Raw genomic sequence first — 14,668 nt, 5'->3', positions numbered from 1 at the left:
GACCAATCACATTGAACCAACTTTAATTCATCTCTCTCCCTTCCCCCCAAGCCCAGCAGCCATTCAACAAGACCCATTCATTTTTCACCAGAAGTGTCACTTGTATAGCTCAGGCCTTCCTTACACCATTCCTATATTATTGCAACCATCTCTTAACTAGCCTCTCAAGACTCCAATCTCTCCTCACTCTGATCCTTGTGAATAATGCTACCAGATGATTCTTCCTGAAGCCCCAATTTTATCATGTCACTCCTTTGCTCATAAACTTGCAATGGCTCCCTATTCCTTTTCAAATACTCAAAGTGATCTATGTCACACTACTGGGGGCATTTTCTCCAATGATGCAAATTGGAACCCATCTGTAGCTGCCCATCCTGTGCAACTCTTCCCTACGGTCTCCCCTAAGTTCATCACAGGGGGTCCATTCATATGCAAGAGCCATTACTTCCCTTCTCTTGAAGTCACAAAGATGCATACAATGGAGCAATGGACTTTTGATGGGTTACCTGTCACTCTGGCCACAAGGCCAGTTCATCTTCTGGTAACATCCTTTTCTCTAACTCTGCCATACAAGTCCTCATTTTCTCCAGGTTGCAGCCCACTCACACTGGCCATTCACCCTTCCACTGGCTCACTACCATATGCCATCATTAGCAGGATGCCCCTACCACATTTCCTACCACATAAAATCTTACCTCCTTGGTCCAGTTTCCAAGGCCTTTTCTAGCACAGCCTCTCAGTACCTATCCTCAACTTGTATGTTCCACTTTAGTCAGGTCCATTTCCTCAATTGAAGAGGTCTAGGGGTTTTGGGGTGCTGGGACCCCAAGATCGCGGTAACAGGCCCTGCTGAATGAATTCAACTCAAATCTTCTTCAGCCAGAGGAAAAGTTTGTTAGTGGTAAAACATATAGGCCGGGTGACACCCGTAAGGACTAGCGGGCATGAGAGGTTCTCAGCCTTGTGGGCCTGAGATTCTCAGCATCTGAATGAGGGCCAAGGTGGATCTTAAATACTAAAGTAACTTTGGGTGGTCAGAGAAGGGGGTTGGGAAAAGGGTCTAGGTAAGAATTCTAATTGGGAAGGTCAGAGAGATTGAATAGACAGTGGAAATAGATAATGGAGGGAACAGGAAGGCAGAAGTTTGAAAGGCATCTGCACAAAATCAAGGTGGGGCTAGGACTTTCAAAAGGAGATAAAGGAAGGCCTTTCTGGGGCCCATACACAGAAGGGAGCCAGATTCTTTAAGGGGCATCTGAAGAAGATTAAAAGATAAGGCTAAGGCTTTCAAAGGGAGATGAGGGTCTGGGGCCTGTGAGTCAGATTCCCTTTGGGGCAAAGGGCAAGATCTTGGTTTGGGCCCTGCCCCCATCACAATGACCTACAAGTACTTTATGCTTTTTCTTGCCTCTGTGATTTCAGTCATAATATTACCCTCCCTTCTCTGCTCCAAATAGTATGTCCAAATAGTACCAACCATTCGAGGTCTATCTCAAATCTCACCTCCTCCGTGAAAACTTTCCTGTCTATGATAGTGGCCATCAATATCACTCTCTTCTGACTTCCTCTAGTACTTCTAATCTGTACCGTATGATTTGGCTCTGCATTGCAGAATGCCTAGTATTGTTATCGTTTCCTAGATCTGGCTTGTCTCTCCAACTAAACTAAAAGTTCCTTGAGGGCAGAAACCTTGCCTTAGTCACTTCCGCATCCCCCCCAAGTGCCTAGAACAGAGTCTTCTTCATAGTAAGGACTCCATAAATATTTGTTGAGCAACCTAAATATTAAAAGACACACAATGAAAAAAATTAGAAGAGAATAGGAAGAGGAATCTTTCAGATCTGTGGTAAGAGGGGAAATTATTTTTTAAGTATATTGATTTTTTTTTAAATATCACCTTTATTTCTGAAGGTACTTCTCCTTTCTGTCCACCCACCCAGGGTGTCATCTCTTGTAACAAAGAATAAAAATGAAAGAGGAAAAAAACAGTTCAGAAACACTAACCTCCACGTCATCATTATCTGACTCCCAATTTTTGCCTGCATGTCTGCCTAGAAACAGAGGGGCTGCTAGGCCATCAGCATAGCAACTGAGAAATGCGTGTAACAGCCTCATTTTTGAGGGCTTAGGTGGGAGGAGAGGGAAAGGGTTATGTGAGCAGCCAGTAAGCATTCAGCTAGTCAGTCTGACTCAGTATCCCAATTCCCTAATGCCCAAAAGCAGAAAGGCTGTTTCTCAGCTTGTCTCAGCCCAAATGAACATGTCAGTTGTAAACTCTTTCAAGCTGGCCATGAGCTTGCAGCAGAGAAGGTGCTAACTTGCTTTGGTAAAAGGAGCTCCCAGGTGAGCTAACTATGTGGTGCAATGGATAGAGTGCTAGGCCTGAAGTCAGGAAGACGTGAGTTCAAACCCAGCCTCAGACACTATGGAACCCTGGCTAAGTCACTTAACCTTGGTTTTCCTCAGTTTCCTCAACCATAAAATGGGGATAATAATAGCACCTACCTCTCACAGGGTTGTTGTAAGGAACAAATGAGATGCACTTAGTCCAGGGTCTAGAATATAGTAGGTTCTATAAATATGCTTATTCCCTTTCCCTTCCCATATACCAATGAAATCACAAGCCTAGTCCCCATCCCTATGTATGAAGAATGCAGAGAAATCTGGAAGATCTTTATAAGATAATGCAAAAGTGGAGAAAGTCAAAAAGCGGGGAGACATTTTAATTGTAACCGTAGAAGAGGAAAGTAAATGAGACAAAGAATTTCCATCAGGACCTATACAGAGTGACTAAAAAATCTTTGGGATACTCTATGCAATGAAATTAATTTAACTGTAAATTGCACTGTGCATATTTAGTTGATTGTATTGATGCTCAATGTTATATTTCTAATTAAACATTTAATTTTTAAAATTGAGCATGGTTTCATCCAGAACAAGTCATGCCCAACTAAATTAATTTCTTCTTCTTTATCTTCTTCTTCTTCTTCTTCTTCTTCTTCTTCTTCTTCTTCTTCTTCTCTTCTTCTTCTTCTTTATCTTCTTCATCTTCTTCTTCTTTGGACAGGAAGAAATCAGGGAAAGGTGTCCTTTTGGTTTTAGCAAATCTAGATTCTGACAACCTTCTTGACAAAATCTCATGCTATTCTGATAGAAGAAATGGAGTGAGGTGGGCTAGAATACATTTGGAGTCTCCAGACTGCGGTGCTACAGCTAAACCGTAAATAAGAGAATAATAAAAAAAATAATAATAATAAGGTGTGGATGCATCTGGCCCAATTGATTCATTTACAACTCATGTACCTGAGCTCTACTCTTGGATTTAACCTTTTAAAGGGAGAGCAAAGTGACAGAGGGAGCCAGAGAAGAAGAGTGTGAATTGTTTGTGGGCTCTGGTATGAGTTAGGACCTCAATGGAGGTCTTCAAGCCAAGGCCAGATGATCTATCATTTGCTGAGTATATTGTTGAAGGGACTCTTATTCAACTACCGGCTGGACCAGAGGCTTCTGGGGTCCCTTCCAAACCAGAGAAGCTATGAGTTTTATTATTCTCATTTTACAGGGTTCAGAGAAGCTGACTGACTGGCCAAGGTCATATAACTAGTAAACATTAGAATTATGATTTGAACCCAGGTCTCTCCATTTTCCCAAGTCTGGTGCACTTCCCACTATGCCACAATGCCTGGCATTGCTACTCTGCCTCACTTTACTTCCCTTCATGAGCCCTGTGCTACAACTCAATTCAATTCAACATTTGTTCAACACCTACCAAGAGCAAGACACCCTTTTAGGCAAAAGGAATGCAAGGATCACTTGCTATCCCCCTCCCATGTCCTAGGCTTTTTTCCCCAAGCCTGGGATACACTAACTTTTTCCCCTGCCCCCAGTCTCTGCTAATTGAAATCAGTCCCTATTCTTCTAGAACTCATTCAAATGCCACCTCTTCCATGAGCCTTCCTCTATTCCCCCAGGCTGAAGTGATGCCTCCCCACTGCCCCTGACTTTGTGCCTTCCTTTCGCCCTTCTCCCATTCTACCTTGGATTACAACAAGCCATCTCCTCATTAGTATGTGACTTTCTCATTCCTCCTGGTTTATTATGCCTAGCATGGTGCCTTGCTAATAGTAGAAGGGAAACAAAACTAGGAACCAGTTTAGAGATTACTACTAAATTGTCATGCATAGGTAAAGAGGACAGTGGTCTAGCTAGATAGAACCGGAAGAATGCATGAAAATGAATTAAAAAGTATTTACTAAGTGCTTCCTACATGCCAAGAACTGTGCTAAGCACTGGGAATATAAATACAAGTAAGCAAGACAGTATCTACCCTCAAGCATCTTACATTCTAATGGGAACTAGAGTTTGCAAAGGGGGAAAGGGGTCAAACTAGGGTCTGGATGGCTAAGAAGCTGTATGGTAGCATGGTTCAAGGCAAGACTGGGTGAGGGCCTAGGATCCCAGAGGAAGGAGTCCATGTTCCAGTGACGGCAGGAGGAGGAGGAGGGCCAGAGCACAGGGAGCATAGTTTGGAGGCCCCTAGGAAGAAAGGTTATCAGTTCCGCTCTACCTCTCCAATGGGGCTAAAGGAAGACTCTGGGTACTCTACAAGGCCCTGAAGCTAGCAAAACCATAGGAGACAAAAGGAATTCACTCACCCCAATTCAAATATTGAGTAAGTCTAGCAAAACTCCCACTTAGGGCAAACTAAAGTACAGACAGTTCTCGCTTTATGCAAATGGGCCATTCCACAGACCTCTAGGTAAAATGATTTTTACATAATGAGAATTTGCCAGAGGAGGTAGGGAAGGAAGAGAAGAAAGCAGGCAGGAAGGAGGCAGTGTGTGCTGCAGAGGGAGAGGGCTGGGACATGATGCAGACACTGAGAGGCTGGGGACAGAGAAGGGAGAGCAAGAAGAGGAACACACAGATGCCGGCTGGGCATCCTAAGCCAAGCCCCCTCCCCATCCAGCAGAGCTGCAGTGGTGGTGGTCTCTCCAGGAGCCTTTCTGCTTTCACTTGGAGGGTTGTTTTTGGTTTTGGGGGGACTTTTTAGGGTATTTTTTTGGTGGATGGATGGGAGGCTGAGGAAGCTCTGAGCTGAGGGGCAGGGGCAAAGAGACAGTGCACAGTACTGTACAGTACAGTAAAGTAAACATCTGGTGGGGTTTTTTTGGAAAGCAGATTTCTTTCAAAATTCTTTATGTAAAGTCCCATAATGAAAATTTACATAAAGTGAGAACCATCTGTAGTTTAGAGGGAAAAAAAAGGGAAAGTAGATGACCTGAGGGACTCTGATGGCTGGGTATGCCATGGGCCTTGCTCACAAAAGAACTGAAATAGCCCAAAGGCTATGGGTTAACTCACAAAAGAATCCTAAATTCCCACATGCAGGGAAGAAGTAACAATTCAGCAGAGAAGCAGCAGATTGTTCAAGGGCAGCGCAGTGGAGAAAGTGACCTAGCAGATGATGTCAGCAGCTCTGTGGAGGAAGTAAGGTGTTCTAGCTAGCAGTGTGAGTTGCATGAGCTTCTAGCGTCCCCTCTCCCACCAATGGAAAGGAATCTGTGGGAGAATGTGTCCCTGTGTGTTCAGAAGATTTTTTTTCTTTTGATTTATCTTGATCTTCTGGTTTAACTAAATGCCTTTGCTTTGAATTTTTTAAATGGCATTTATATAGCATTTTTACTTTACATGTTAGCACATCTGATCCTTACCACAACCCTGAGAGGTGTTATTATTGTCTCCATTTTACAGATGAGAAAACTGAGGCACAGAGATGTTAAATGACTTGCCTACTGTCATACAGTTAAGTAAATATCTGAGGCCAGATTTTGGAGTCAGGTCTTCCTGACTCCAGGTCTATCACTCTATGTATATACTATCTAGCTGCCAACCAGAATTAAGGTAGGAAACATTGGCTAGGGGCTTGTGAGCCATGGATTTGAATAAAGCTGACCCAAAGAGCACTTGAGAGCAGCTTTTAGGGGGTCTGGTTGGAGGAAGGAGGGTTGCAGGCTTCGCATATATTGTCCAGCTCAATAAATAACCAAATCCTCCTCAGCTGCCTTCTCTCCCCTCTTCCTGTTAAAGGAGATGTCACTGTTCTTCATTCAAGAAGCACATATGTTTACAAGGAAATCTCATCTGGTAAGCAGAGTCTAGAGGAGTTAAGTGGTCCGTGAGGTAGTTTGTACCAGTGTCTGCCCCTTGACCCCAAGGCTGGTGGTGTAGGACCCCTGTCGGGGGTGTCAGAAGTTGGCCAATCTGTTCCCTTTCTCAGAAGCATGTTTAGTTCCTGAGTCAGAAGAGCCTCACACCTTCAAGCTTGTCTCTCTGGGCTCCTTAACAAGCCACAGTCATTACTATCGTCATGGGCTGAAGGCCAGTGACCTTCATTCTTCCCCTTGGCCTTCAGCCCTCGTGTCTCTTTGTCTCCACCTCTCTGTTTGCCTCCTTTGTGGGGAAGAACAACTATAGCTTTGGGGACAGTATAGCTTTAAGGGAACTTCTGGCAGACGCAGCTAAGCTAACATCTGGACAGTGTTCACAGTCTAGGACCGGGAGCTGCTGCTCTTAGGAATGTTAAAAGTAAAGTAAAAGTTTCCTCTGAAGAAGGAGGCAAGAAAAGAAAGACCTCAGGCTCGGTAAGGTCTGCCCTGTCTTCTCCTGCACCCAATCCCCCTTGATTCACTGGCTGGAGGGAAAGAGGGAAGGAAGAGGCAGTTGGCCTGGATCTCGGTTTGCTGTAGGTTCTACGCCTCAACTCTCCGGGACGAGCAGCCTGCTCTCCCCACCTTCCAAGGGGCTGGGGGATGGAGACCCAGGGAGAACTTTGATCTTCGAAAGGCTGGGGCGGGGGAGGGAGGGGGCCGGGAGGGGAGGAGCCTTGAAAGAGAAAGCAACTGCCTTATAACAAAGAAAGTGGATCAGATCTGGGACTCAGGGCAGAGGATGCCGGAGTCTGACCTCACAAGCAATCTAACTAGGGGCTGTCCTGGGACCTCTCTATATATATCTGTCTCTCTTCTATCTCTCTGTCGCTGTCTTTCTCTTCTCTCTGTCTGTCTCTGTCTCTATCTGTCTTTATCTCTGTCTCTCTTTTTCTCTCTGTCTCTCTGCCTCTGTCTGTCTCTCTCCCTACTTTGATCTCTTCCTTTCTTACTGCTTTTCTAACTTCTATTTATTTCCTTCCATTCTCTATCCTCTCCTTTCCCCTCAATCCTTCCCATCTCTCTCCCCTTTTCTACTCTTCTCTCCTTGCTCTTCCTGTCCTACCCCTTTTCTGTCTGGTCTGATTCCTTCTCTCTCTCTCTCTCCCTCTCTCTCTCTCTCTCTCTCTCTCTCTCTCTCACTCTCGCTCTCGCTCTCGCTCTCTCTGTATAAAATGGAAGGAGACAGACAGACAAACAGACAAAGACACAGAGACAGGGAGACAGAGGCTTCAGGAACAGCTCCCACAGTAAGCATGGAGGGTCGATGGGTTTCCAGACCAAGAAGTGTGACACAATAGGAACCATGGGTTTAGAGTCAAAGTGACCATGTTCCAATCGATCTTTGCAATTTCTTACTTGTGTGCTCTGAGGTGAGATGCTTAAGCTCTCTAGGACTCAGTTTTCTAACCTGTAAAATGGGGAGGAGGGTGTTCTAGATGGCCCCTGAGGTCCCTTCCACCTCTAATCGGATGGCCTCATCATTTCTCTGGTGCCAGGGCTGTTTGCTTCCTTGAGGGGGTAGGGCCATTTGGGGGACCTTGTGGGGGGTAGCACTGTCAAGGCCACAGTCCTCTATTCTTTTGAATTTCCTCTGGGGTTCACAAAACACATCCCAGTAGCAGGAAGGCAGGGAGAAGAAGCAGCAGCTACAACCTGCTCATTTATTTATTCCTCGTACATTTGCACGGCTCTTCTCTGGGGCAACCTTGATTTGTGGCCTGGCCTGCCAGGACACCTGGGCCAGCAGAAAGCCCCAAAGCTGGGGCTACAGCCAGGACAGCAGCCACTCCAGGGATGGAGGAAGAAGCTTTAGAGCAGCCTCCCACCACACACTGCTTGTTAGGAAATACTGATCTCATAGGCAGAGCCTGGGACTGGGAGGGGCAGCTCATGCATGCCCCTTCTGTCTCTGGCTTTCATGTGGATGGGGACCTGGGCTTGGCCTTCTTCCAGGCTCTGGGACTCAGTTTACCCATCTAGAGCATACACCTAGTGATATTAGCACCCTCTCTCACCAGGGTGTCCTGAAGATCCATGAGTTGGAGAGAAGAAGGATGGTGACAATACCCCAGCACAAACCTGTCACCCACTCGGGCAAGGGACATTTCCTAAGTACAGGTCTCCCATTGTACTAGGTACTGGGAGCAAAGTGAGAAAGTGGAGTAAAGAGCAGCTAGTTGGTGCCATCCCTGAGCAGAAGGGGTCTCCCTCTTTTTTCTCACAGAGCTTCCACTGAAGCCTCTCCTGGCACTTTGAAGTTTGTCACTATTGGGCCTGAAAGTCCCCTGTGTCCCACCCTCTGGGCCACAGCCCAATAACTCCTGCCTCTCAAAGGTCCACACCAAGGATGCCCCTGCAGCTGGCCCGGACGGGAGCCTCCTTCCTACTGATATTCCTGAGCCAAGTCGTGACCCCCACATGGTATGGAGGTGAGTTGTAGCAGCTGGTGATCCCTTTGGCTATTATTGTGATGACACTAATGCTGATGATGTTAGGAAAGACAGAGAAGAGAAAAAGAGAAGAGAAGGTGGGTTTAAACCATGAGAGAAATATAGATTAAATGAAGATTATGAGGTTTGGTGCAGTGGAGAGAACACTAGATTTGAAGCCAGAGACTCAGAGTTCAAATCCAACCTCTGCCACTTATTAGCTATGTGACCCTGGGTAAGTCACCTTATGTCATTGGGCCTCAGTTCTCTCATCTGAAAAATGAGGGGATCAGATATCCTATGAAGAACTATTCTTTTTTCTTAAATAATTTATTTATTTTTAATTTTCAACATTCACTTCCATAAGATTTTGAGTTCCAAATTTTCTCCCCCTCCCTCTCCTCCCCCCTCCCCAAGACAGCATGTAATTTGCTATAGGTTCTACTTATATATTTGTATTAAGCATATTTTCACGTTAATCATGATGTACAGAAGAATTAGAACCAATGGGAGGAACCACAAGAAAGAAGAAATAAAACAAAACAACAACAACAACAAAAGGAGAGCAAATAGCATGCTCCATCTGCATTCAGACTCCATGGTTCTTTTTCTGGATGTGGAGAGCATTTTCTGTCATGAGTCTTTTGGAACTGTCTTAGATCCTTGCATTGCTGAGAAGAGCTAAGTCTATCAAAGTCAGTCATCACACAACATGGCTGCTCCTGTGTACAAAGTCCTCCTGGTTCTGCTCACTTCACTCAGCATCAGTCCATAAAAGTCTTTCCAGGTTTTTCTGAAGTCTGCCTGCTCACCATTTCTTATGGAACAATAGTATTCCATTACATTCATATACCACAACTTGTTCAGTCATTCCCCAATGGATGGGCATCCCCTCAATTTCTAATTCTTTTTCACCACAAAAAGAGCTGCTATAAAATTTTTTTTACATGTGGGTCCTTTTCACATTTTTATGATCTCTTTGGGATATAGATATAGAAGTGCTATTGCTGGGTCAAAAGGTATGTATAATTTTATAGCCCTTTGGGCATAGTTCCAAATTGCTTTCCAGAATGGTTAGATCAGTTCACAACTCCACCAACAATGCATTCGTGTTCCAATTTTCCCACATCTTCTCCAATATTTATCATTTTCCTGTTTTGTCATGTTAGCCAATCTGATAGGTGTGATGTGGTACCTCAGAGTCATTTTGATTTGCTATGAAGAATTATTCTTGACAGTAAGGGTAGTTCAACGGGAAACAGAAGACTGAGGCAAACTGTGGAATGTGTGTTTTCGAAAATAAAACAATTCTATATGGAGGATGAGGGTTGACCTAGGTGACCTCCAAGGCCCTTTGAACTTAAGAATTCCTTAGTCTCTCACCTCTCTCTATCCAGAAAGAGAGAAAAACCTTTTCTAAAATGAATTTTCTGCATTCTAGCCAAACTGGCCTGATCTCAGCTCTCTCCCTCCAGCCCCATGCTGCCTATACTTAGACTGTGCCCAAGGTTAAGATGCTCTCTGTAGACAGAGAAATTAGATAGATAGATAGATAGATAGATAGATAGATAGATAGATAGATAGATAGATAGAGTGACTGAGTGAGCAAGCATTTAGTTAGCATTCACTATGTGCCAGGCACTATGCTAAGCACATAAATACAAGCAAAAGGAAAGATAGTCTCTGCTCTCAAACAGCTTACATTCTGACAAGAGAAGATAAGACAGAACAGAGACCTGAAAGGTGCAGGGTGGGAAGGAGGAGAAGGTACTGGAGAGGTAGAGCTAGGGGTGGTGGAGTACACATGATTGTCCTGGGCATTTCCTCCAAAGGAAGGTTCTGGGTAGAAACTCTCCAATCAGAGGAAGGGGCCACAGGGGCAAAGATATCCTCCAGGGTGAGAAGGCTGCAGGGCCATGGGGGAGAAGGCGGGTGAGCCGCTCCTTGTCTGCCTCTTAGCATCTCTAGCTTCCTTGCAGACTCGCTCAGCTCAGGTGTCATCTCCTAGGGAAGGAAGGCCCCTATATTACTAATGCTTGCTTCTGCTTCCTCAGACTATCACATCTCTACTTCCATCTTCGCAACTCTGGAGGGCCGGGACTCTTTCTATTTGTGTCTGCCTTCCTATCCCTCACACCAAAGATAATTAAGTAAACACTTGTGGGACTGGACCACCCTGATGCCCTTCATGCTACCCAGTGTAGGCAACAGTATCACTGAGGCTACATCCCTCATTTGAAAGGAGTTGGAAAGCAGGTAGGGAGAGCTCTCCCAGGACAAACCAGAATCCCTCTTGCCCTGTTGCTCTCTATTTGTCTGTCCCTATGACCCTCTTAAAGACTTCTGTATTTCTCACATTAGGTTCAGAGGGAACAGTTGGATGGGGGGGCCCTAATTCCCTTTCCTCTGAAGACGTGACACCACCCTGACCACATAGCTCATTTCTCCACAGGAATGCCTCCACCTTTGTAATGAAAGATCCCCTCTGAACCCCATCAGAAGGGGATGGTGATGCCTGGGTTCCTGGAGGCTCCCCAACCTTCCTATCTGGAGGCTGAAGAAGAAGCTGCCTGTCAGACAGGAGAAGGGATGGAAGGAAGGAGGGGTCTGGGGGGAGAAGGCTAATGAGATGGGCAGACCAAGGCTTTGCATGGGGCCCAGCCAGCAAAGTACTCTGTGGCTTGCGATGTCTGCCCTTGTGAGGGCTGGGGCTAGGGGGCAGGGGAGGAGGGGGTACAGGAGAAGGAGCTGGGCCTAAGTGATGAACCCAGGAGAACAGCCAGAGAAGAGTCAATAACAAACTGCTCCCCTGTGGCGGCTCCAGCAGCCCTGCCACTGCCCAAGCCTGCACACATGCTAAACTTTTCCACATGTCCTTAGCTTCTGGTGGAGGTCTTTGGCAGGAGCCTCTATTTGTCTGGGACAGCTGCATCCAGCGCTCAAACAAATATGCAAACTGCTTCCCCTCCCTCACTTAACCTGGCTCTGGCGAGGGGGTGCCAGGGGAAGGTGGGCAGGCTAGCAGGATACAAGCACTGCCTTTAGCCTGGTTAACAGCCTATGCTCTGCTGTACTTAGGCCTGCCCCAGAGAAGATACCAAATCATAGAATTAGGGCGGGAAGGGCCCTTCAAAGTCATTAAGACCAATCCTCTCATTTTACAGAGGAGGAAACTGAGGCCCAGTGAGGGTGAAGTTATTTGTCCAAGGTCACCCAAGCAATCTGTGACAGAAGCAGGACTCAAACCAGCAGCCTCTGTCTACAAGTAGAGATCTCATTCCCTGAACCAAGCTACCCTCCCCTCGTTTCCCACCTGCTGGCCTAAGGAGGGCAGGGTGAGACAGTTAGGAGGTGAAAGGCCCAGCAGGATCCCCAAACTCAGTGAGGCCTTTTCCAAGAGGGGCAGCCTCAACGCCAGGCCTGAGGCCTAGAACTTGGTAAGGAACTCTTCCTTCCTCCTCTAGGCTGCTGGGGGCTAGTTCCTAATGCAATCCCTGAATTCACCCGGGGACATCATTGCAGGGACAACCCCCTCCTCCCATTCACTGAGGCCAAAGCTCCTGACCGGAAGCCTATGCTTGGGGCCCCCACCCTGCTCCTATCGCAGCCTCCTTCACTGCTTCTCCTCACCTAACAGCTAGTTTAGCTCCATAGGGTGAGTTTACTCCCTCCCCTCCAGTGACCTTGTTCTAGAAAGGGAGGAAGCAGAGAAGAGGAGGTAGGTGGGGGCTGGAGTGGGTGAGGGCATGGTCCTGGACTGAATGGAAGACTGCAAAAAAAACCTGTCCTTGTGTATATACCTACCCTAAGAAAACACTCAGCAGAGGGGGTAGGAACACAAGGAAGCCAGGAGACACTCTGGCTCTCCAGGGCAACTGCCTGTAACTTAGATTCTAATCCCTGGTCCCTTGCCCTGCCTCCTTTAACCTCTGATATACTTGGGCTAACAGTCAGGCCAACCTTGGGTTGGAATCCGAGCTCTGATGTGTACTAGCTGTGTGACCCTGAGCAAGTCACTTAACCACTGACTGCCTCAGTTTCCTCACCTGTAAAATGAAGATAATAATACCTAAACAAGCTACTTTACAGGGCTGCTGAGACAGTTACAGAGGTCCAGTGCTTTGCCAGCCTTATAGGCAGTGACACTGTGGAAAGAGTGGGCCCTGGGGTCACAGGAGCTAGATTCAAATCCCACGTCATACTCATCCACTCTCTACCTGTGGGACTTTGAGCAAGTGACTGCCCCTCTCTAGGTGGTTTTGGTCTCCTCAACTGTAAAAGAAAGCGGGATTGATGGCCTCTGGGGTCTCTTCCAGCTCTCCAGCTCCCCTCCCAAGCCTAGTATTTGCTTGGAGCTCCTAGAGAAGTCTGAGACTTCAAACAAATCATTCATGGTAGCTACACCCTTGGGTGGCCTGGGGTGGGGAGGGGGGGGAAGGCTACTTATCTGCTTGCTGAGTCCCAGGCCAGAGAAGAGCTGGGTGAAAGGAACCCAGCCCTCTAAGCCTCATCCGGATTTCATTTCAAATTCCTATCTACCTCCATTAACTGTAAAGTCTCAAAAGCTGTCTTCTTTCCCCAGGTTAGGCTTGTTGGAGGGAGGCTGGGAAAAGCAACAAGCCTGGGCCCCCACTCCACCCCCCAGCCCAGGGAAGCCTGTCATGATTTATTGTGATGTCCTCTCAGCCTCCCCACAGGCCCCAGTAATTCTGGAATGACCTTTGATCCCAGATAACAGACTACCAGGAGGCTGGGGATTCCGGCCCTCCTTGGCCATGTTCACAAGGCCGCCCACCCTCCCTCCCTCTTTCTTCCTTTTCCTTCCCTTTATATCACCTTCATTGCAGGGAGCCTGGACTGGGGGTCTAGGCCTCACCTTGGCCGGGTGAACCAGGGCTCTACCTCCCTGAGGGGAATTCCTTCACAATGCGATGGAGGAGGCGGGGCTTAGGGCCTCACCAACATCTGGCCTTTTGTTTGCCAGGAGCAGAGTGGAGAGTATTAAAAGCTAATCCCCAAACCGAACTGCAGGCTGGGCTCTTTGGGCCGAGGCCAACGGCATGTGCGGATGTGGGAAGGGGAAGAGCCAGGTAGAAGGGGGAAAGCGGGAAACAGGAGGATGAGCTAAAAGGGGGGAGGGAGAAGGAGAAAAAAAATGAGACAGTGGGCTGGGGGAGACTGAGAGATAGAGAGGACAAGGGAAATTAAGAGTGAGGATGGGATTTCACAATTCAGGCTTTCAATTTGGTTCATTTGCTTGTTTTCCAAGTTGGACTGGTTTCCCCCCCTCCTGCTTGGGACTTGGGGAACTGGAGCAGCTTCATGACTGGACCCTGAGCTCCACCCTGGAGCACAGGGGGGCCCAGCTGTCCCCTAGAGGGAAGCCAGAGTGAGGCACAGCCTTGTTTACACAGGCCTGCGGTTCTCCCTTAGAGAAGGCTCCATCCACTCCTTGAGGCCAGCCCCGGATCTGGAAAAATTGCCTCTCCTGGAAGCAGGGAATTCTTTTCTGACCCTTCACTGGCCAGCTGCCCAATTCCTAAGCCAGAAGGGGTGGGGTCTGGGGAGTAGGGGCTGAAAGGCAGGCTTCCTGGAACTCTGCTCAGGAAACAACCAAGTTGTTCCCCAATTAACACTAATTCAAGACCCATTTCCTGCAGCTAACCTAGCAGTCTAGAGAAACCTACTGTTTAGTCTGCTTGAAAGTTGCTGGGCTGGCTTCCATTGTGGCCTGTGCCACCCAAACGGATGGAGGGTAGCACAGCTCATCCTACCAGTCACCTACATTTGCCACCTAAGAACAATAGCTATGGGGCAGCTAGGTGGTGCAGTGGATAGAGCACTGGCCCTGGATTCAGGAAGATCTGAGTTCAAATCTGGTCTCAGATCAGACACTTGATACTTACTAGCTGTGTGACCCTAGGCAAGTCACTTAACCCCAACTGCCTCACAAAAAAAAAAAGAACAATAGCTAGCATTACATAGCACCCTAAGGTCTGCCAAGCACTTCCAGTAGTATCACATTTT

The 14,668-nt window shown here is 47.1% G+C and overlaps 1 protein-coding gene across 2 annotated transcripts in view; it reads left to right on the top strand.

Moving 5' to 3' along the window:
- Positions 1 to 6,435: 6,435 nt before the first annotated feature.
- Positions 6,436 to 14,668, top strand: part of SRPX2 (sushi repeat containing protein X-linked 2) — a 32,663-nt gene continuing 24,430 nt past the window's right edge. The window contains exons 1-2 of one of the 2 annotated variants that reach the window (XM_020963446.2): positions 6,436 to 6,644; positions 8,547 to 8,641. In XM_020963446.2, coding sequence (XP_020819105.1) covers positions 8,560 to 8,641 — 82 coding nt within the window. In that variant the 5' untranslated portion in view covers positions 6,436 to 6,644; positions 8,547 to 8,559. Of the gene's footprint in view, positions 6,645 to 8,436; positions 8,642 to 14,668 lie in introns of both variants that reach the window. The other variant, XM_020963444.2, reaches the window with a different exon arrangement.

The sequence above is a fragment of the Phascolarctos cinereus genome, unplaced genomic scaffold (genome assembly GCF_003287225.1).
Source record: "Phascolarctos cinereus isolate Bilbo 61053 unplaced genomic scaffold, phaCin_HiC Scaffold_8;HRSCAF=390, whole genome shotgun sequence".
NCBI classification, from domain to species: Eukaryota; Metazoa; Chordata; class Mammalia; order Diprotodontia; family Phascolarctidae; genus Phascolarctos; species Phascolarctos cinereus.
This window is presented reverse-complemented; position numbering and strand designations above follow the sequence as displayed.